Source organism: Oxyura jamaicensis, chromosome 3 (genome assembly GCF_011077185.1).
Source record: "Oxyura jamaicensis isolate SHBP4307 breed ruddy duck chromosome 3, BPBGC_Ojam_1.0, whole genome shotgun sequence".
NCBI lineage: Eukaryota > Metazoa > Chordata > Aves > Anseriformes > Anatidae > Oxyura > Oxyura jamaicensis.
This window is the reverse complement of record NC_048895.1, coordinates 71,874,303-71,897,875: the sequence shown is the minus strand read 5'-3', so window position 1 is coordinate 71,897,875 and position 23,573 is coordinate 71,874,303. Positions and strand designations below refer to the sequence as shown.

The 23,573-nt window shown below is 46.4% G+C and overlaps 1 protein-coding gene across 2 annotated transcripts in view; it reads left to right on the top strand.

Annotated features, from left to right (window-relative positions):
• The window catches only part of SOBP (sine oculis binding protein homolog), a 109,725-nt gene extending 88,674 nt beyond the window's left edge, over window positions 1–21,051 (top strand). For both annotated transcript variants that reach the window (XM_035321342.1, XM_035321341.1), the window contains 2 exons: window positions 1,668–3,622; window positions 19,108–21,051. In XM_035321342.1, the coding sequence (XP_035177233.1) occupies window positions 1,668–3,620 (1,953 nt within the window). In that variant the 3' untranslated portion in view covers window positions 3,621–3,622; window positions 19,108–21,051. The remainder of the gene's footprint in view (window positions 1–1,667; window positions 3,623–19,107) is intronic.
• Window positions 21,052–23,573: the final 2,522 nt, after the last annotated feature.

Below are 23,573 nucleotides of genomic sequence, written 5' to 3'. Positions count from 1 at the left end.
CAGACTGGGTAACCCAAAGGTTGCGCAGTCAAAATAAGCGGTCTAATAGCCTGTCGGGGGGTGTGCGTGTGTATGTATATATATTAAAGATATATTACTGAAAACTCAAAAATGTCACCACTGTTTATATTAAAGGAAAGCTGAGAGTTAAATGAGATGGGTAATCAGATGCCCGACATATGTTGTTTTGAATTGTTTATATGGCCAATCATTATTAAAATTAATTATCCTTTTAATGCAGTCTTTTCACAATCATATTCCTTTTTTTTCCTACAAAAGATAGTCATTTCAAAACAAGCTAATATTGGCTGTTTGGAAAAGGCAGAGCAAACAATGCCATGATGTATTCTGACATGGTCATAGGCTCAATGTGCTGATAGAAAGCACCACAGATCTCTGTCAGTGGAGTATTTTGAGAGCTAATGTAAATGACAAAAATGGTTTTTTGTGTGTGTGCGTAAAATTCTGTCAAAAAAGTAAGGCACTGAAAAATCTGACATCTGTTTATCTGTTTATAGCTATGGCAAGATTACTCATATTAATTCTTGTTTAAAATGCCATATGAAGGAAAGGCATTTGTGCAAACAAGAGTCATATTTGAATTGTAGATCATGTCTTCACCATCTGTGAGAGCTGTTGGTGTTGCAAAATTAATGTGTTAATGAAATCACAATAATTTCTCTGAAGTAATGGATTCTGAAGCCTAGAATGACTATTTTTTGAACTTTGGTGTCTAGTGGTTTACAACTGGGAAAATCTTTCACGGCTTAATTAGTTCTGCAGCCTTACTTTAAAAAAATAAAAAAATAAAAAAATTGGCTGTGCCTTTACCACACCAATAGTGACACAGAGAAGGGTTAAATGGAAAGAAGAGAAACATTAAAAAAAAAAAAAATCCCGCAATGCAAACTTTTTGCTGTAGTATTTGAAAAGTTGCTAAATAGGACCTTGCTTGCCAGGAAGTTTTACTCAAAGTGCCTAGTATACAAAAGCGGGCAAACAGCTCCGAAAATAATTCCAGCTTGCCGAAACATCACAAATTGGGGTTATTTGAACCTTACACAAATTTCCTGACTGTTTCCAAGTTACTCCTTGGACTAACAGGCAAGAAATGAATGGGTGACTGATACTTCTGCTTTGTGATGCCATTTTAAAATTCTGCACCTTTTCCAAGTTACTGTTTAATACTATTAATACAGTACAATAAAAAATATTACAGCGTGCTACAGTTTAGCAGAAATGGTTCGCTTTCATTTCCAGCAGCTTTCAGAGTCCTTCCCCAGTTATTGTACTTACCTTGTAATACTGCATCAGAGATGGTAAAGGTGTGCCTAGATTGCCACTGAGGAGCGATCACAGACATATTCAGATGGATTTTGTATACATACAAATGTGTGTTATAACAGTTCATGCCAGCTGAGGATTCTGCTCTATGGTATAGCTATAATATATATAATGTACTGTATACGGTAGGATTGAGACCATGGTAGCTTTCAATTCCCCAATATTTTTTTTGGGGAAAAAATAGTTTTCACAAATGTAACTATTATTTTTTTTCTGCTAGAAAACAATGTCTTTAGAAAACAACTGAAAAATGACTTTAAAAATAACACTATGAAGAGAAGATTGCTTTTCTTGCCTGATGTGATTTTATTACTGTGTTGTAGGTATGTGACTGGTGTAAGCACATAAGACACACAAAAGAGTATCTGGATTTTGGGGACGGGGAAAGAAGGCTTCAGTTCTGCAGTGCAAAATGTCTCAATCAGTACAAAATGGACATTTTCTACAAAGAGACACAGGCCAATCTTCCAGCTGGACTGTGCAGTACATTACATCCTCCAGTCGAAAATAAAGCAGAAGGCACTGGGGTACAGCTGCTGACTCCAGATTCTTGGAATATACCGCTAGCAGATGCTCGGAGAAAAGCCCCATCCCCAGCGTCTGCAGCTGGCCAAATTCAAGGTCCTGGACCATCAGCGTCTACCACTGCCTCTCCGTCTGACACTGCCAACTGCTCTGTCACTAAAATCCCCACGCCAGTTCCCAAACCTATTCCCATCAGTGAGAATCCAAATATTCCACCAGTTTCTGTCCAGCCACCTGCTAGCATTGTGCCTCCAATTGGTGTCCCACCTCGCAGTCCTCCCATGGTGATGACAAACCGTGGGCCAGTTCCTCTGCCCATATTCATGGAGCAGCAAATTATGCAGCAAATCCGTCCACCATTTATCCGCGGGCCGCCTCACCATGCCTCAAATCCTAACAGCCCTCTGTCGAATCCAATGATCCCTGGAATCGGTCCGCCACCAGGTGGTCCCAGAAATATGGGCCCCACCTCTAGCCCCATGCACAGGCCGATGCTCTCCCCTCACATCCACCCCCCCACAACCCCCACCATGCCTGGGAATCCTCCGGGCTTGCTGCCGCCTCCCCCTCCTGGAGCTCCTCTGCCCAGTCTTCCCTTTCCCCCCGTCAGCATGATGCCAAATGGTCCTATGCCTATGCCACAGATGATGAACTTTGGACTGCCGTCCCTCGCCCCGCTGGTGCCACCCCCGACTCTACTAGTGCCATATCCCGTCATCGTCCCTTTGCCCGTCCCCATCCCCATCCCCATCCCCATCCCTCACATCAACGACTCCAAACCCCCCAACGGTTTCTCCAGCAACGGTGAAAACTTCATTCCGAGTACCTCCAGCGAGACGCCTGGGGCAAAGCCAGCCAACAGCTCCTCATCCCCTCGAGAGTCGAAGCAAGGATCGTCTAAATCCTCCGACTCCTCACCGAGCTGCTCAGGCCAGTCCCTAAACCAAGCTCAAGTGCTTCAGGAGCACGGTAAAAATGAAGTCGTTGACTTGACGGTCAGACCTAGTAGCCCCGTGAACAGTAAATTTGGTTTCCCCAGCGTGCTGCAGGGCCCACAGGACGGTGTGATAGACCTGACGGTAGGCCACCGGTCTAGGCTGCACAATGTTATCCACAGGGCTTTACACGCCCAAGTGAAAGTCGAGCGCGAGCCTAACAGTGTTGTAAATCTGGCTTTCGGTAGCTCAGACAAAAGGAACTGCAGCGACTGCAGGGACAACTGCAGCCCAGTGGACTCAAAAACGCTACCGTGCGGTGACGCAGCTCACTGCTGCCCCGTCTCCTTGGCCTCCGGCACGCCGGGACTGGAAGCCGGAGCGGCGGTGTGCAACGTCATTGTCAACGGCACCAAGAGCACCGAGGGTTCCAAGAACCCGGAGCCGCCCCAGGAGCCCAAAAAGCCCCAGCCCCCGGAGGAGCTGGCGGTGAGCGAGCTGGAGTCCGTGAAGGAGAACAATTGCGCGTCGAACTGCCACCTCGAGGGGGACGCTGGCAAGAAGAGTGGGGAGGAGCCCCTGGCCGGGGGAGACAAGCAGGACCCGAACCTCAACAATCCGGCGGACGAGGACCATGCGTACGCTTTGCGGATGCTGCCCAAGACAGGTTGCGTGATCCAGCCTGTGCCAAAACCAGCAGAAAAGACTGCTATCGCGCCGTGCATTATGTCAACGCCAATACTCAGCACAGGGCCAGAGGATCTGGAGCCACCATTGAAAAGGAGGTGCCTCCGAATTCGAAATCAGAATAAGTAAAGGTTTGTGTGATCGCTACTGCCTTCTGTGTGAGTACAATGAGTATTTCCAGGTTGGAGGCCGAGCTCGTGTGGATGTGGCCTTTGTGAAAGATACAGATTCCGATTTATCAGCACTTTCAGAAAACTATTGGTATTTATGCTTTGATATTGTTCTTTGTGTTGTATTGCATTTGTACTTGTTAGTACTCCATCCATCAGCAGCCTCATTACGCTTCTGCTCACAGAACATTTTGTGGCGGTGCTGGCTGTGTGTGGTGTATGTCAAAGTCAGTGGTTTTCTGCCTAGGATATGGCTTACGTCTGGGCCATTAATCTGCTTACTTATTCCAGTTGAGTTACGCAGCAACTCAAGCCTTCATGATGATGATTGAAATTGCCCTACAGCGTAGCGTAGAGCAGGATGCCCCAGCTGCTTACTGCTAGCTCGGATCCAGTTGACTTACCAAATGGTCATCTCCAACCATCTTGCTTTGGTCTGCCTCCAAACCATGCCCTGGCTTCCAGCCGGGCTGTTCTCCAGGGATGAGTCCCCCTCCTCGAGCTTCCCTTCCTCTGGTGTCGGTGCTTCAGGACTGCCTGCTGTCAGACCTGCCCGCTGTGGCTTGCCTCAGGAGGCACTCGATGGGCAGAGGGCAGCTGTGGCACGGCATGTGCCGTGGGGCTCTACTCCCTTACCTGAGGTGCTTGTCTTCAGCAAGTCTGCCCCTTTAGAAAAGCAGTTGAGGTTTTCCTCTGCCCCTTGGAGGGCTGCAAAGTGAGGCAGCAATACGGATCAGTCCACCACCAAGTGTGGCTTGGCCAAGGACGATGCTCCAGAGGCAGAACCCCTCCTCCCCCCTCCTTCATTCCTTATTTCCAGCCTACTGAATCCCTCCGCTACCACAGCGCCTTTATAAAACTGTTAGTTTAGTACATGTCTGTTGCTTCAAACCTGTGAGTAAGAAACAAACGTAGTTGCATTTGTTTAGATTCACAAGCATGGAGAGCTTCTTTCAGGAAAAGGGAAAATGGTGGGTGTTGCAAGAAATCTGTTCAGCAGCAAAATACTGACGTTTTGCCGGATGTGGCTTGGTGAGATGCCAGATTTCATTACAATCCATGGAATATTCTGTAGCCTCCAGTAAATCCCTGTCCCTGGTAGCACAAATAGCGACTGCAGCAGTGCAATATGAACATTGCCTTGAGCAGCGTGGCGTCTCCAACCATTGACAGTGCGTGCTGTGGGAGCTGGGATGCTGCAGTATCTCCCCGCTCCACCAGTGCAGACTAATTGCACCATCAAAGGTGCTGCAGTGTAGCCGGGACTCCCTTTTTATTTGTTACTGTCACGTTCCCTATTCTGGCTGCAGTGCCGGCAACATTACCCCCTTTGATCACACGCAGTATTTATTTACTTTCTTCGGTGGAACAGAACCATTATTCTTTGCTCTAGGCATGTGCTGACACATTTAAAAGACACATTTGTAAGAACAGAGGATGTCTGTAACTTTCTTGGACTAATAACCAACATATACAATAACTCAGACGTCAAATGAATATTTAAGACCTTTACACTCTCGTAGGTGCTGATGGTAGGGATTTTCCTAAGTCCCTCCAGGTACGGATGGACTATATGCCCATCTATCCTATTATTTGGCTATTTCAGCAGCGAGATCTTTTTTGCAAACCCCAGTGTGCCACCTCTGGAGCTTGAAAAATTGTCTCTGCATAAATCTACATGCACTTTTACCTAGGGGTAGTGATTTGATCTAGTGAGAAGCCCTCTGTTTGTATCCCCTTTATTTAATTTTAGGACAGCCATGGTTAACACGTCCTTTCCCTTGCTCAGGCTCCCCATAGCTGTGATTTGTTTCAAGCCAGCGCTAACAGACTTGCGCATTTGCATGCTGACTGTGTAGTTAAGACAGGCTGCTTCATAGCATGCATTGACTCCCACGTGCCCACTGCTTGCCTGGACCACCCAGGCTGCAGTAATGCCACCTCTCTGAGGTCCTGGTCCCGGGAGGGCTTTATCGTCATCCAGAGCCAGCGTCTTTAAACTCAGAGAGAGCTCTGGCTTCACTGAGTTGTGTTTTTTTTTCCTGTTGACACAATTATACATGGCATCGGGGATAGTGTTTGACAGAGAGAGTGGGTAAACTGAACAGACTGCAATGAAAAGACAAGAGGGATGCTTTATCACTGAGGTTATTGTCCTCGGCTCTTTGTAGGCTCTAAATGTCAATAACTGCCACTTCGGTTATCCTCAGGAATAACCATTTTCCCTTTCACCGACTTTTACATATTCCTTTGTCTCGGTGTAAGGATTGTCATACAGGAAACTCCTCAGTTTGCCAGGCAAGATTAATCTGACCCAATATAGACGTTGGTAACGAAGACGCAGCTGAGCTAATTGTCTGAACTCCCTTTAAAAGCAGCCTAGAGAAACAGGCACTTCAGAGAGACAGTTGAGCTCATCCTGACTCGACAACTAAGACTGCCGAGATGAATTGTGCCCTAGGAGCGCCTATTTCTCTCTGCTGTGAAGGAAAGCAAGGGTGACTGGCACAGACCTTGATGTCCCCATAGACACTGGAAGTTAAGAGAGGCAAGGCCCAGGCTAGGTGTCTGTCGTGCTGCTGTGCGCTGTGTGCAATAGCCCAACGTAGCCCAGCAGTGGTTATTAGGCTGTGCTCATCCCTTCTTCCTCCCCAAAAAGAAAAGAAGTAGCCAGAATACACGAGACCAGGATCTCCGTGTTTCAAGGGAAAGAGGATATCCAAAATACGCTGCAGAAATAAACAGGGTGATAACCATCTCATTCCAGCGGGTACCTCAGTGAAATGTGGGTGGGTTTTGAGTCTCTCAAGGCATGCACAAGTGATTAGTGCAGCCCTAATGATTGATTTGAGGTGAGGACTCTTTGGTTTCACGCAGAGCCCTCCTTTTGCTAGTGGTAATAGCCCGTCCAGGGGGGCCCAAGAGGGCTGCCTGTATTTTTGGCCTTCAAGAAGCCTGTCTGTGAAGGCTGTGTGGGGCTCAGAGCCTATCTGTGTCTGTACAGAGGGGACAAGTGGGGTGAGCAGCATCAGTGCAGCCGCACACCACTGCCTGGACCTCCACCATTCCCATGGCCTCCCTGCCCAGGCCCAGAGAAGGGTGGAGGTGAAATCCATCTCCATCAGCTGTAGAGCTGTGGGGAACCTCCATCACCAGACTCCTGACCTGACAAATTCTAATAAAACACACAGAGGGTAGGCTCTGCACTGCTAATTGTGCTGACTGGAGTTGTGCATTGTACTGGCCGTGCTGATCTGGGAGAAGAAAATGTCCAGAGAGTTTTCTTCTCTCCTGCTCCCCATCCCCCAGCTGGAAAGTCTGAACACATTGCCATAATGTGCAGCTTTTCCTGGATTTTATTTCCTGTCAAATTGTATGAAATGAAGGAAATTAGCCAAATATTTTTACGCTAGAGTTCTGGACAGACAGATTGAATTCGTGTAATGGCAACATGGACTCTCTAAAAAGGAATCAATGCAAGCATGACCTTTTTGGGCGAGTTGCCAAACTCCAGATTATTTAATGTACCAATTACTTGATTATTGGAAGTGCTAATCAGCAACATAATCCTCAATGTTAAAGTTTAGTCTCTCCATCAGGATGTGGACTGTCAAGCTGTTCTAGTTTGATGCAATTCAAAGAACCAGCAAAAGAAGTCCCAGTGCCAAAGTCCTACTATGATAATGCAATGAAGCAAGGAAGGCTATTCTGTTGAGTGCAGTTTTTTCAAATTTGAGCACCAAGGGTTTCTAAAATTAGTGTCGCCTATCTGTGTGCTCTGTGTCCAGGCAGGATCAGTCTTAACCCCATAGTTTTGGTGTAGTGCAAGGTTTCTTAAGCAAATGACTGAAAATGCTAAGGACTGCTTGGCTTTAACATAAGGTAAACTAGGTTTAACATATGGTAAACTGAATGGAAAATTAAATGGCACAGGCTAAACTCAAAACTAGCTTCTCTGTGTGTGTGCGTGTGTTGATTAGTCCTGTGTTGGGGGCAGAGGGGTAAGGAAAGGAAGGAATTTTCCTGCTTGTGTAAGCACAATTTCTCCCAAAAGTAATAGAAATAGTAGGAGTATGGCCACCTACCAAGCCAATCCATATGTCCTGGGGTCAGCATCTGCTGAGTTACAGGCCCAAACTTACAGCTGTCTAGTCCATACATCGTAGTCGTAAAAATGTACAACGAGCAGAATGCTCCAGTTTAGGGCAGAAGTAATATATATGCCATTCTGAACTCCCCTGCCCATAATGGTCCAGCACAAGATTTCCGGCTCTGGTCAGGATTCCTGAGGCAAGGGCCGTAGCTATTAACCTCCCTTTCTGCCTTAAGAGTTTTTATAGCTCCCCAGTCACTGTAGCATCTATCTACCAGCACCACACCCTGCCCTCATTGCTCTGACCAGAACAGAATTTGACCCTAAAGGTATGCTTGAAAACAGATTTTTATATATTTACACACATTTTTGTGCCAGTCATCTTTGTTGACACACTACTGTGGGCCAGAGCCTTAGCTAATTTTAACTGGATGTAGTTCCACTGATGCTAAACTAATTAAAATCAACAGAGTAATCGGACTCATACACTTAACACCTACTCTTCTGGTTCAGAAGTTTTCCTTCACCTGGCATCTTATAAGCCTACAGAATTTTTCCATTTATTCTAAGGGGGAAAGGAGAGACTGTTAATACCACAAAGCCTTAAACACATTTGCTTGGAACTGAAGCTTTGCCCTTGAGAGCCTGCCTGGCTCTAGCAGGGTGATCTTATGTTTCAAAATTGCCTGGGTAGCTTCTCAGATATATTAAATCAGAAAAGGGTTTCCCAGAAAAAAAAAAAAAAAAAAAAAAAAAAAAGACTTCTCAAAATGTTGAAGTATAAAATGACATACTTGCAGAGCAGCTTTCAGCTCCCACATCTTGCTGACGGGGTGTGGGAGCGCTAACTTCCGTCTCAGTGGCAGTAAATAGCAGGCTTGTGGTACGGTGCTGTAGATCACTGTACATGCCTTGAAATCAAAGGAACAAGTGCTGATTTCTGATGGGTTTCTCCTGCTTTTCCATAAAACCTCCCAGGGTGTATATTTTAAATATGAAATCTGATTCTTGATCCCAGTTTAGAAAATAGCTACACCTGGTCTGGTTCACAAGGCAGTGAACATCTAGAGCTCTTGGCAAATAAAACACAGGGCCAGATCTTCAGCCAGCAGAGAAACGCCATAGCTCAGTTAACAGACCCACAGGAGCTTACAGGGCCTCTGGTTCCTGGAGGCTGCAGCCGACCTGGTAGCTCCCAGGATGTGGGACCATTGACTTCAGAGTTCACTACAATGCTTCCATATTAGCATTGTCTTGTGAAACGACAATTGTTTGAACTGAATGAAGCATCTCATCCATGCCATTCTCTAAGTTGGTAAAACATTACTATTGAAACAAGGAGACACTCATAATTGTCTGTCAGGCTTTAAAGACTGTCCAGGCACTTTAATACATATAAGCATAGAACAGAGTCACAGAACATCCCCAGTTGGAAGGGACCCACGAGGATCACTGACTCCAACTCCTGTCTCCACACAGGACCACCCAAAAATCAGCCCATGTGTCTGAAAGCATTGCCCAAACTGCCCTGGGGAGCCTGTCCCAGTGCTCAACCACCCTCTGGGTGCAGAACCTTTCCCTAACCCCCAGCCTGACCCTCCCCTGTCCCAGCTCCACGCCGTTCCCTCGGGTCCTGTCGCTGTCCCCAGAGAGCAGAGCTCAGCGCCTGCCCCTCCGCTCCCCTCATGAGGGAGCTGCAGGCCGCCATGAGGCCTCCCCTCAGCCTGCTCTGCTCTGGGCTGAACACACCAAGGGACCTCAGCCGCTCCTCATATGTCTTGTCCTCCAGGTCCTTCACCATCTTTGTAGCCCTCCTTAGGACACTCTCTGAGAGTTTTATGTCTTATACTGTGGTGCCCAAAACTGCACACAGTGCTTAAGGTGAGGCCGCACCAGCGCAGAGCAGAGCAGGACAATCCCTGCCTCAACAAATGCTGGGCCTGATGCGCCCCAGGGTACGGTTGGCCCTCCTGGCTGCTAGGGCATGCTGCTGGCTCGTGTTCAGCTTGCTGCTGACCAGAATGCCCAGATACCTTCTAAGGCCTAATGCTTCTCTCATTTAAATCAACGCAAAGCAAATTTGGCTGGATTCAAAACTGTGAGGTGTAAAATGGGCATAGGGGGAGGCTCAGGCTTGCCATCAGTGTGTTCTTGTGCTGTTAGCTACCAAAGCCAGTGGTGTATGAAAGTTTATGGGGGAAAAAGCACAACTAATGGTTAAATATAGAGTATATGACAACAAAGATCACAGTAAAACAGACAACATCCTTGTAAAAATATTACCAGATTGCCTTTACATTAAGAAGACAAGATCCTGGAGAGCATGTGTCTGATTGCCACTGAAATCTGATAAGGAGCTAAGCACCCCATTGCCTTTGAGAAGCTTGACCTTAAGACAACAATGGCCAGCTTCAGAGCTGAGTGGTGAACTCTGAAGAACTGTGAAGAGCTTGTAAACTGTTTCTCAGTATCGTGAGCAATACCTGAAAGTGGATTAGAATGGCGCAAAACACTTTTGAGGATGGTGGTTGTGAAAGAGCTGGACATAACCAAGGAGTGAGCAATAGATTTTAAGAAAAAAAAAATATAAATTCCTGTTCAAAAAGCTATGGGAGAATCAAGACAAGCAGAAGCACAGCTGTTTGAGCAAGAAATCAGGAGGAAATCAAGATTATGCCAAGCAAGATTTTCTGAAGCATTTTTTGTTTCCAGATTACCTGCTGAGTCCGTCCTTGTCTATTTTTTTAGGTCTCCTATGGTAAAACAGGGAAGTTCAGCACATTGCTGGATGTCTCCATCAACTGAGGCCTCACAGCTGAGTCTTACCTGAGCTGTGACCTTAACATGTTTACTCTTTCTTGATAAGGAGCTGCATTTCACTCATGGGACCAGAGGTTGCGCTTGGAAGTGTGTGCAATCATCTCATGAGAGATGTGAATCAAAGCAAACTCCAACATTTTACAAAACCCTCACATACTCAGCATTTGCTTCTGCCATGAAATTAACAGCTAATTAAATGTCTGGGCTTGATCCTGTGAAGTATTTGGTGCACTCAGCTCTTGGTGCCTCTAATGAAAGCTGAAGGCTCTCAGCACGCTACAGAATGAGGTTCTGTCTCTGACTCATTTGCATGGCTTTACTTCCCCAGACACGATTCTGGTATTTGAAAAGAATGGTATTCCTGTACAACATGTGTCTCAATTTGTAACGATATCCTCCCTGCAGCTGGCTTGGTTTTCCAAGTGTTTCTGAAACATTACTGTCTTAAATTTGAGCCAACCTACAACAACAAATTATCTAGAGGCAAAGAGCCTGAGCTGTGCTTGCTGAGAGGACACCCCCAGCCTCTGCTGCACTCCTTCTTCCAGCCTTGGTTTTGGACTTCAGGCTGTGTAATGTAATCATCTCCTATGGAAGCACACACTTCCCTCCACCTCCTCCCCCCTTCACCAACACCCCCCGCCAAGAAACGAGAAAAAAAGGAGAAAGTTTTAGGGATTGGGTAGTGCAGAATAAAACAACTATCGAGTTGCGACCTCTCTGGAAAGATCTGCATCCCATCATCAGCCGATTGATATTTAAACCTATGGTTAGAGCAATTTTTAGCTATTTATTTGGAGCCCACGTGGTAAAATGCAGAACTTTGTGTCATTATGATCTGCTGCCTGCTTATGCTCCAAATATTTATAAGCTTTCATGAACCACTTGTGCTGCCACTTCTAAGTTTCTTATTCAAAGGGAAAAAAAAAAAAAAAAAACAAAAAAAACTTTTCCACAGGAATTCTCCAATTGAGAGATGCTGGAAGGCTAGTGTAAAAGAAAAGATGAGGTCACTGAAGATTTGAATTCTAACCCTAACTTTCAAAGTACAATTAAAATGTCACTTCTGTTTTATTTGAAGCAGCTTACCGATTATTGCTGGATGAGTTATCTCAGTGGTGAAAATGTTTCTGTTTCCCTGGGCTTGAGGAGGAGGTGGGGAACAGGTAAAATACGAAACAGTGGCTGTGTCTGACGCAGTTTGTTGGGTGGCTAGCAGTGCTGGGGACAGGAGATGCCCTGGGGTGCCTGGCACTGCACCAGGGTGGATGCCAGCTCTCACCCACTTGCTCCTGGTGTGTTCTGGGTGAGTTTTTCCCCTTCCTCCCTCCACAGTATAATCTGCCTGATGTTTTGGATGCCTGAGCACTCCCCTCTTGCCCCTGGGAGAGTCTGCACCTGCTCTTGCTTAGGCTGAAAGGAGTCAGGATGGGGCCATGAAAATGAGGGGGAAATCTGCAGCATCCCACTACTGGGTGATAGAGCTCCTCATCCAGCCTCTCCTACGCCCAGCAGCTCTGCCAGCAATGGCACAACAGGATGGCCACCCCAAAGTGGCACCCAGGTCCTGCTGCTGGTTGGCACTGAGCCCTTCTTGCCTTCTCCCATCACCACTTCCCTGGTCCTGCCCTAGCGTGGCAGCACGTGGGGCTGCAGCCCCTGGCCCCACAGACACCCACACCAGCATCCAGCATCCAGTCCCAGGTAGGGCCAGAGGGGTCATTCATGGGAAAACACTGATCGCTTCCTGGTATGGGAGGCTGACACTTTTCACTAAAATAATATTTATTTTGTGGCCCATAATGGCATTTCAGATGAAGACATCAGGTCCAGGTGTAAACCAGGTGAGGAGGAGGACTCTCACAGAGAGGTGTGGGGCTGTTGCTTGGCAAGACCTGCTCTTACTCTCTGTCCTCCTACACACTGCTACCCATGGTTATTTATTTTTTTTTCTGGCTATTTATCTGGTTTTGCTGGAGAGATCGGCTTGGATAAGAAAATTGAGAAGCACCTTAGAATAGCCAAAAGCCTAGTGGTTTGGACCCACGGGAGGTTGCTGAAATTCAAGTTTAAGTTTCTATTCTGAGTTAGACAAAATCAGAGACTTAAAGAAGGGTTATCACATCATAGCGGTTGCCTGTTTTCAGGAAAGGAGGGGATAAAGTGTCTGGATTTGGTTTTTCTTTTTTTTTTTTTTTTTTTTTTTTTAACTCTATATGAAGAAAATATTTACAGAGGTTCTGGGAAGATTGCTACTATGAGCAGTAGGAAGTGATAGAGGTGAATGGTATGGAAGGATGACAATGGCAAGGAAACCTAAGGGCAGCACTGATGCTAAAATGTGGGGAATCGAGCCCAAATGTTCAGTTTAGCCCACCAAGACTGGTATCTCCCTCTGTCCACCTTGGCTGGTGGATAGAGAGGCTCTTCCCAGGTATGTTTTGGACTGTCTAAGGTAGCACCTGCTCTGGAGCACCTCTGGGTTTGGGAAAGAGGACAAGGACACCAGTGATGTGGAAAAGAAGGTTAAGATGTTGGAACAAGAGTTCCTGGTGAGCTCTGTGTTACCTAGGAATATACAGACCTGATGGGGAGAGGATGTGCTTTGTCCTGGGGCTGTGCAGAGCAAGTCACACAGTGCAGCTGTGTTGCTGCTTGGTGGTACAGAGAAGGATTTACAGCAGCCCAGGCTGCATTCACCCCAAGCGTGTGGCTGCTCCCTGCTAAGTTTAGGGAATCCTAATTCCAATGGCTATGAAGAAGAGCTGTGTGCTTGCCCAGACCAAGATTGTACGCCCGTTTTGGGGAAGGTTTGGAATGATTGTCACCAACGTGGCAGAGGGCTGGATTTCTGTCTCATCTCTGCAGTGCCACCAGCTGCCTCGTGAATCCAGGAGTGTGGAGCCTACATCTTCTTGGCCGCTCTCAGGGTCTCTTCCACAATGATGATTCCTTTGCTTCTTTTTAAGATGTGCATTTCATCTAGGCTGTGCAGTAGCATAAAAGAGACCCTGGAACTGTATTTCCTGCATTTCCTTGCTACTTAACAAGGGCATGGTGACATGATTCCCTGTTGCTAATGTCACTAGCTAGTTTGAGGGTTCAATTTAGCATACTTTGAATGAGTTTGGTGAGAGAAGATAATAAATGTGCCAGCACAGGCCAAACGTAGACATGAACCAGTGAAATTTCCCTGGAGGCTTTTCAAGGAATAGGTGCAGGGAAGCAGGAGTTAGAACATAACAGGCCTTCTGCTTTCCAGTTCATGTTTCTCCCTGTAGGTTCTGCGCTGACTACAGAGTGAGAGGACACCACTGCAGAGCATCCTTGCAACAGTTTGGCAGAGGTAGGGGTGACCAAGTTGTCTCTAGCGCTGCTTCTGCCAAGATACATAAGGAGGGCAAGCCCAAGCTTCTTCCCCAGTACATTCCTTGAAGTCACAGTGTCTGGTCGGATTACAGCTCTTGTTGCAGTAGGTGGCAGAGCCCAAGTTGTGTGTCTGACCCAAAGTCAAGAACGATCCATAGCTTGCTGGAGCAGAGCAGAAGGAAAACACCACCCTCGAAATCAAGGGATGGTGCATAAGGAGTCGAGTTGTTATTCCATTCGTGCTGGAGGCCTCCCCTGACTTCCCTGACTTTTGCAATGTGGCATCCCTTCAGTTAGTTCATGGAAAGATAAATCATCAAGTATTCAAAGGGGAAGGTTTTAATGAAGAAGCTTGAACTGCTTTAAGAATTGCTTTTAAAAAAAAAAAAAAAAAAAAGGAATAAATTATAGAACTATTACAAGTAACAGATGACTCCAGAGTGTTTCCAGGGCTGAGCTTGCTCCCATGCTGACTTTAGCTGCACTCTTGTGGTTTATTTTCAGAGCAGTTTCCCTGAGAAAATAATTGCAGTGCCTTTTCTCCAAGGCCATGCATGTCCCAGATGAACTAGGCCTCTTCTAGCACATCAACATTCATTGTCCGGGTGAATTAACTGCTGTGCTAAATGATGGAAACTCTGCCACACCAGCCCACATCAACAGCTGCCTCACCCTTCCCCACCCAGCATCTATTTTTTCCTGAACAATATGATGTGAATCTGGAGACAGAAATGTTCAATGGAGCACAGAAGAGGGGGGGAGCAACCTTGGAAAAAGACTCTGTATGAGTGTACGCGTGTGTCCAAAGCCATGTCAGTGGCATGGCCCTCTGAGGAGGTGGGGCATGATGGAAGCAGCTCTCTCTGGCTGCTGTCACTGCCTGCAGGAGCATGCTGCCAGCGTGGCAACACTTGGCTCATGGGGCAGCACTGGGAGCAGGCATGCAGGGATCAGTGCTTGGGTTTGGGGGAGAAGGAACTGCTCCACAGCTGAGCTACCAAGCTCCTCAGCATGGAGGCATGGAGCTCGGAGCACCTCCTGCAGTTGGCTCTACCAAGCAGGGCCATGCTCCCCATCACACAGATTGCATGGGCAGCACAGGAGGGAGCAGCACCTGGAAGGCACTAGGTAGCTGCAGAGAGAGGGGTGAAGCTTCCTGGGAAGGCTTTTCCCTAGTCATCAAACTGCCATGCAAAGCTGTAATGCTGTGCTCTTCTGGGCAAGGACTGAAATCCTCCCACTTAGGGACGTAAACCAGAGATGAAGCTCTGTGGTGGTGAAGCGTGCTTCATAGCTGCCCGTTGCTCCTCAGGTTAAGATGCAGCTGCAGAGGGCATTAGCACAGCTCTCGCTCACTGTTCATAGGAGCACTTTGTCAGTATCTAAGCCCACAGAGGTGAACCTCCAGGTTACCTGCACTGAGTCTATCTGCAGTAGGGGAAAACAGACAGGCTTAAAAAGCCAGCTGGCTGCTCCAAGCAGACAGCATTGAGAACTAGGGGACATCTGTATGCCCTCCTTCCCAAACTGCTTATCACCCTGTACTATGCCTTGCCATTTGAGACTGATTAGTGAGGGATGGAAATTCATTTTCACTGATGTATGTTAAGAAAGGAACAGACAAAATACCTGAAGTGCAGAGTGAGGGTTCATAGAGAGGCTGCAAATTTTGTTTTCTCTGCTTCTCTTCCCCTACCCTGGCAAGTGAGGAGCGTTCCTACTTGTTCTCCTTCTGTCCTCTTTTCCATTATGCCTTGTCAGGTTAGGACTACAGCCCATCTCTGACTTCTGAGTGATTTTCCTTCCCCAGATCAACACAATCCTGTTTAGTGCTGGAAAGCAGGCAAAACCCAGTGTGTCCACCACAGGGCAACTCACACAGGCTCAGCTCCATGGCTTTATAATTACCAAAAAAATGTCTTTTGTAGCTGACACAATCTTTCTATCTGATCAGCATTCTGCTGTTTGTTGGGTCCAAGTTCAACTGGGGTGAAGAGCATATGTTTCTCTCCTAAAAAGTAATTTGGGGGGGGGGGGGGGGGAGAAAAAAAAAGCTGATTTTATTGTGCTGGTCATGCACTCTGGTGTTGGCACGAGGTGTAAAGCATCTGACTGTGAAGTGGTGATGACTAGTATGTTCTCGTTTCTTTATAAAACTTTGCATGCTATGCCTGATATGGATTTTTATTCTGTCACTTGATTGCTGTGAAGATGCATTCATCGAACACAATGACTGTCACATGAACCAATCAATAGGGAAGATGCTTCTCCAGTCTGCACTCTGAGTCTATCTGCAGTAGGGGAAAATAGACAGGCCTTAAAAAGCCAGCTGACTGCTCCAAGCAGAAAGCATTGAGAACTAGGGAACATCTTTATGCCCTCCTTCCCAAACTGCTTATCGCTCTGCACTATGCCATGCCATTTGAGACTGATTAGTGAGGGATGGAAATTGATTTTCACTGATGCATGTTAAGAAAGGAACAGACAAAATACCTGAAGTGCAGAGTGAGGGTTCATAGAGAGGCTGCAAATTTTGTTTTCTCTGCTCCCTTTTTAGTTAATCTCAGTGCACGATTTCAAGCCAAAAAGTGACAGAAAGCAGTAATGTACTTTATGGGGAGTACTCGGGAAGTGGATACATCCCAATTCTCAGTCTAGTTCTCCTCCTCAGCACTCTCTGTGCACAAAGCTGCACATCCCTCTGGGCACATTGCCCTAAAGCCCAAATGTTATTCCTTAACCTAGATATAGTGGTCTCCCTGCTCTGGGAGTTTATGCTGGTCAACGCAGTCAATGTGCCTTCCAGTCTCTGCTTTGAGAAGGGTGGAGATTTGGCAGGGGAATAGAAGCACAGAGATGAGAGGAATCAGTGTGAAAGGGAGATCAGGGAGCAGACTGAGAAGGAAAATGTGACCCAGCACCAACATTAAGTACTTGAGTTTAGAGAACAGTGGATCCCATCCAAGGTGACAGAGACCAAAGCAACCTTTGTAGAGAGAGAAGACAGTCCCTGCAAACAGTCTGCATGGTCAAGTGACAGGGGAAGCAGAAGAAGAGGTTATGGCATATTACCCAGTAGCCCCTAGATAAACCAAGCCATGAGGAATTTATAACCACTGTGTTGTTGTTAGCTGCATTAGACTGATAAGTTTTTTTAAACATTACTCCAAAGATTTTCATGGTCTTGGCCTTCACCACTGGCAATGCTTACCTTATTTTAGGGGAACTATCATGCAGTTTTCTGAAGGGCTCAAGTCAATAAAATTGTGTTTGCTCCACTGTTGTTCACCCAGCCAAAGCACCAGTTGGCTTCACAAGGTGGTTGTCTCAATAACTGCTTGGGGATGCGTCCCCTTTGTGTCCTAAATAAATGAGAAAAGAAGCCAAACTAGGCATTTCAGTCACTGTGCTTTGCTGGTTATGACCCCTCAGCACAGTAGGCACTATTGCGGTGTAAGTGGTTGCACACCAGAGGACCAAGGAGATCATGGGGGGCTCCAGCCTGACCTCCCTCACCCCAGCTGGGTTTTGCTGTCTTGAGCATCTGTCTTTCGTTTGTATGAGTAAGGGAAAGGCCAAGAGGGGCATCTTTGGTTAGTATGTGTAGCATGTGGGGAGTTAGCTCTGTTACTGAGAGATGTGTCTTTGCATGAGAATCATAGAATATCCCGAGTTGGAAGGGATACACAAGGACCATTGAATCCTCCTCATTGCCATGACCACTGCCCTGGGGAGCCTGTCCCAGTGCCCGACCACCTCTGGGTGCAGAACCTTTCCCTAACCCCCAGCCTGACCCTCCCCTGTCCCAGCTCCACGCCGTTCCCTCGGGTCCTGTCGCTGTCCCCAGAGAGCAGAGCTCAGCGCCTGCCCCTCCGCTCCCCTCGTGAGGGAGCTGCAGGCCGCCATGAGGCCTCCCCTCAGCCTGCTCTGCTCTGGGCTGGACGAACCAAGGGGCCTCAGCTGCTCCTCATATGTCTTGCCTTCTAGACCCTTCACCATCTTTGTAGCCCTCCTTAGGACACTCTCTGAGAGTTCTATGTCTTTGTTTTACTGTGGTGCCCAAAACTGCACACAGGGCTCGAGGTGAGGCCACACAGAGTGAAGCGAGACAATCACTTCTGTCAACCAGCAAGTGGAGCTGTCTCCAGTTTCTCCATGGGACCAATCTAAGTAAGCTGTGCTTACTGACTGGGCTCTGTCATGCCTGAGAGCCCATCCAGCCCACTCTTCAGGTTGTCCCTGTAGAGTCCTGGGACATGCAGTGTAGACACAGCCCCTTCAGCAAGGAACGACAAAGGGTGGGCAATGGGGAGAAGGTTTTGAAACATTTCTCTGATGCCCATGTGTGCCAAGTGCTCTGGGAATGTTAGTGCTCTGGGAGCAAAAACACGTGGTCATATTAAATGACTGCACAGGCCTGACTGTGCATGGTGCTGGGAGCAGTCCTCGTGAGGGAGCTCTGTATTTCAGTCAGAGCAGGGGAAAGATGGCAGAAGGGAAACCCCACTTGTTATCTGAGGGGCCCTAAGTGAAATATCAGCCCAGCTCCCTGCCACTTGGACTGCACTACAGACAGCTTTAAAAACATAGGAAGAATTGCAATAAGCTGCAGTTTTAATGTTTGAAATGCTGTTTTCAACTGCCTTGAAAGTGTTGGGGGAAATCTGGATTTCTGGGAGGCATCCAGGTCTAATGGCAAAACAAGTGAGCTGCAAGGCAGTCTCTGTTCCCCATCCCATCACCATCCCTGGGCCAAATGTGTCTCCTCCCCCTCCAGGTCCACTTCCCTACTTGTGCAGTGCAGATAGTGATACCTCCAAGCTCTGTAAAGCACGGTGAGATCAAGGGGTGAGAGCTGCTACATAACTGTGTTGTATTATTTATTATTCACCTGTGATCGTGTGGAATGAAAGGCGCTCTACAAAACCCAGAGAACGAACTATTGTTATATCTGCTTACAGCTTTTTATTGCAGGGATTTCTGCATCCTCCCTTCCAGCCACCTCACTGCGAGGGAGGCGTCACATACCGATGGCCCTTGCAGCAAGAGGCAGAGCAAAGGTGGAAGTGGTGGGGCTGCGTGAGCTCAGGCAGTGCCCACCCTGCCTGTGATGAATCCATCCCGTCCCACTGGCACTGACCCGCTGTCCTTTTCTGCTTTGCAGGAATGCTCACCGACAGGGTACCTTGCATGGAGAAAGGGAGCAGAGCAAACCACGTCACTCCACTGAATGACACCAGCTGGTCCGCTCACCATCCCCTCTGGCTAAAAGTCAAGCAAATAAAGCAGCTTCCCATCACGAAGTCCCTCCGAGGAAGCCTCAGTCCCACGGGTGCCTTTGACCCAGAAGACAGCACATCATGGACCCACACAGTGTGCTCAGCATTCCTGCGACCACCCCCTCTTCTCCTCCAAGGAACGCTTTCTCCTCTTGGTTTCTTGCTGCGGGGATTTTTCACCCTGGTTTCAAAAACCACATGGACCAACATAGGTACTTTTTCCCTCCCTGACTTCGAAGTTCAGATATTTGAGACTGGACAGTGATATGGATTTTTTTTTTTTTTTGAAAAACTGCTGTGGTTTTGCTGCTACACTAAGAATCGTGATTTGCATTGTATGGTTTTGGACCTATTCAAGTTTTGATGGGGGAAAGGGGTAATACTGGAGTAGCAACGCTTCAGAGTCATCTCTGTCCTACCCATGATGCACTTTTAAATGAAGAGTTAGAATATTTTATTGGCTAATATACTTTCCTTGTTATTTTTACAAAGGCCACCTTTATCCTTTCTAATGCCATATTTTCAGTGTTACACTTTTATGGCTTTTAATTTTTGATTTGACAGATGTAAGAAGCAGCATGAATAGTTTATACTGTGGTTTTTCAGAGACTGAATGCCAAGAGAACTCAGTAAATGTTTATTCTTCTCAGCTTTCTCTTTAAATTCCCCTAAATAGCGCCCCATTTGGGAACAGAGCAAGAGTGTTGAACTAAAGACCAAAATTCCCTCAAGGTGTAAAATAATCTGAGGGGAATATTTGCTGGGCGTCACGAAAGACTTGGATGAAATTTCAACCCTGATGGTTTTCAGTGATCCAGGAAGGCAGTGAGACAATCTCTCCATATGCATAGCCCTTTCATGATAATTAGAATGGTATGGACAAACCAATGAAAACAAGGGTAAAGTGAGAAAGATCCCCCATGATTCTGTTTCACTGTTTGCTTTCTCCTGTCATGGTTAAGAGAAATGTGCAATTTGATCCTCAATCAGTGGGTGGAGGATAACAGGGTAGAATTTACTTGTGTGCACTTGTACAGTTGTAGCCAAGAGTCCAAAAGTACACTAGAGCATGTTATACTGGCACTGAATTGGTAAGAGAGTCGTTGAGTATCCCATTCTGACAAATACAAAAAACAAAAACAAAACAAAACAAAAAAGAAACAAAACAAAACAAAAAAGCAACAAAAAAAAACTAAAAAATCCACACAAAAAGTACAAAAAAATAAAAAACTAAAAAAAAATCAAAAAAAATTCAGATCACCTTGTGATTCAGTGTAACTGTTTACTAACTCGAATAAAGCAATTGTTCACTCTCAAGTGTTCAGAGCACACCTTTTCTATAAGGCTGCTGCGGGGAAGTGAGGAGCAATTTGCAGAAGCAGTGTCTCTGATGGTTTCAGCGGTGCTGGGAGCAGGGTATCCAAGTCAGTTGAACCAGAGCCTTGTAGTGATGGTGCACTATGAGCACTATGTATATACTGTATTTCTATATTTTCCTTTGTACAGATTCACTTAAGTCAAGCTACTGTTTTACAGGTGCTCCTTATTTATTAGAGCTGTGAAAGCTTGGAAAACACACCGGGCGAGCAAGCTCGCTTTTTAAAAAAAAAAAAAAAAAAAAAAAAAAAAGGGGGGGCAGGGGGGGAATCCAACAGCTCCTGAGTCTAGGGAGAAGAGTTCAAAGAGATACTGATGAAACATCTTCAAGAGAGCAAGAAACTAAAGCACCTTCAGTGTGCTCTGCTTTCCTTTTGGGCTTGCAACAATTTTCTCTCTCCCTGACTGGTGTCAGATTTATTAAAACAAAATAAATCTCCAAGAAAAAAAAATGCACTTAAATGTGCTGTTGTTTTATTATTATTATTTTCTTTTTTTCTTCTTTTTTTCTTTTTTTTTGGTGCATGCAGTTATTCACTCCACTACCTGCCTGGTCACAGATCAAGCAAAATTCACTCTGAAGTCCCAGAAACATATGCGTAAGTGTTCCTGGAGGCTGTGTCTATGTCCTTTCCATTTTTGCTCCTCTCATCATCTCTCAGCTTCTGCAGTGTTCTAGGTGTGGGAAAAAAACAACAACAACAACGCACTTAGCAGTGCAGGGTTAGGCCCTGATCTTACAGAAGAGCCCCAAATGGATGCTCTGGCTGCAGCCCTGCACATTTCAAAGGGATTTGTGCAAGCGCAGTTTGCTCACACCCATGCATTTGGGGCCTGTGTATGGAGTGTGCTCTGTGTGCCTTTTGTAAGGATGTAGGTTTTTATGCTTCGGCTCCCCCTGAAATCAAGCCTAGGCTCTTCCAAGCACCAAACTCCTCCCAAATGCCCCAAAACTCTGCAAGAGCAACGTATTTGCAGGCCCTGAGCTGCCTTGCAGAAGGCTGTTTGCTTCCCAGCTCTTGGCTGGCGCTGCTGATGGAGGAGGTTGCAATGTCCGGTGAGCTCTGTAACTTTTTGACTGATTTCATTAACCACTCATGTAAGGAAAACAACAACAGCATAAGCACGCCTGCTTGGAAGGGCATGCAGAGCAGAGCTTGTCTTCCTAGTAAACAGCTTGCTACATCTCTATTTATTCATCTGAACTTGGCTGTAAAATGAAGGCCGTGTGTATTGATTTTGCTTTTGTCAGTGGTCCAGAATTGTTAGCACACATTTTCACTCCTCTGAAAAACAACAGACTCTTTAGAGAAATCTTTCTCTCTCGTGAGCCGCTTTTTCCAGAAATGGAATCAGCTTGTCAAAAATCACATAGATGTATAGAAAGCAATCTAGGCTGAAGCTGGCTTTGTGCATTTCATGTGATCACAAACTTACCTGAGCTTTCCTGAAAATTTGCCTGCATTGTGCTTTTCAAATGCCTTTCCCCCGAATTCAGAATCTGAACAACTGACTTCGTTGAATCAGTTCATTGTTTGCTATTTTAAAAATATCTGCAGCTGCGTATCTGTGGAGAAATCTCCAAGTACACATAAACCTTCAGCGAAATGTAGACCAAATGGTATGATACATTATGCAAAAGAAACCTGCTTTATTTTTTAGGCCAAATCCATCCCTTGCATAATGCCAACAAAACGAGTGGAATTACACAAAGGATGTGAGAAGGTCCCTTGCAATTAACAGGAGCCCAGCAAAGGGATGCAGAATGTTGCTCACTCGCTGCTGACATTATTTATTATGGACTAAGACATAATAATCGAGCCAAGCCTTTTCCTGGAGAACTTACCGTCAAGGAGCCAAAGACAATCCCAGTGCACGGGGAGATACACGGGAAGGTTCCTGCCTGCAGCAGAAACGGCTCCAGCTATTGCACACATGCAGTTTTCAGACGCAGAGGCCGTGTTCATGAGCAGAGGAGGCGGCTTTTCCTCAGGTCCCCAGCAGCCAGCCTTGTGTGCATCCCCTTATGCTGGCGGGCAGAGGGGGAGTTTGCTGCAATCGGGCCGCCCCTGTCCTTCTGCTGGCACTGAATTTTTGCTGTCAGCAGGAGTCTTGCCCTTGCGATAAGAGAGGGTCTGCGTGCTGCAAACACTGCATTAATTACCCCTGGTGTTATCTTAGATGGGTTTGAGGGCTTCGTGTTTTTTTTTTTTTTTTGTTTTTTGTTTTTTGTTTTTTCCGAACTGCTACACACTTCAGTATGTGGTTAGCCCACTTCCATGAATAAGAAGGTCCCATAAAATGGAAGGATTTAATGCTTTTTCCGTGCTAAATGATGGAAATAAATTTGCTTTGTTCAAATAAGCACCACATGCCAAATTTGCAAGGATGCTTATCCAAGTCCGATATCCCATTCTGAGGTCCTTATTTGGACACCCAAATCAACACTCAGCCAAACACATGCACGAGGCATTTCAGTGCCATTTGGAGTGTCCATATATAGAACTGGATGCCCCAACTTCATTGCCTTTGTTTTAAAAATAGGCCTGGAATATGTAAAGGCATCATTTAATAACAGCTATGACAAACATGCGGTGCTCGAACTCGGAACAAATTTGCCCGTGCCGGTCGGTGCAGGTTGCTTCCCCTGGAGTGGCTCCGGATTTACAGATGTTTAATTCAGAAAAGAGGCAGCCCTTGAACTGCTCTGCTTTCCACTCCCAGCCCAACCTGACTCTATGTTTGGGATCTGGGAGGACAGGAATGCGGAACTGGGGCAGCATCCACATGCTGAGAGTCATGAGAGTGTCGGAAATTGAGTTGAATCTGCTCCATACTAACTGCTCAGACGTCTTGAGATGGGTGGAACAGCTTTATGTTTGCACACATTTCACTTGTCATCTATGTGGTACTGGGCAAAGAAATGCCGTGGGGCATTGAGCACCCATTTTCCACAAAGCGTAGGACATATCAG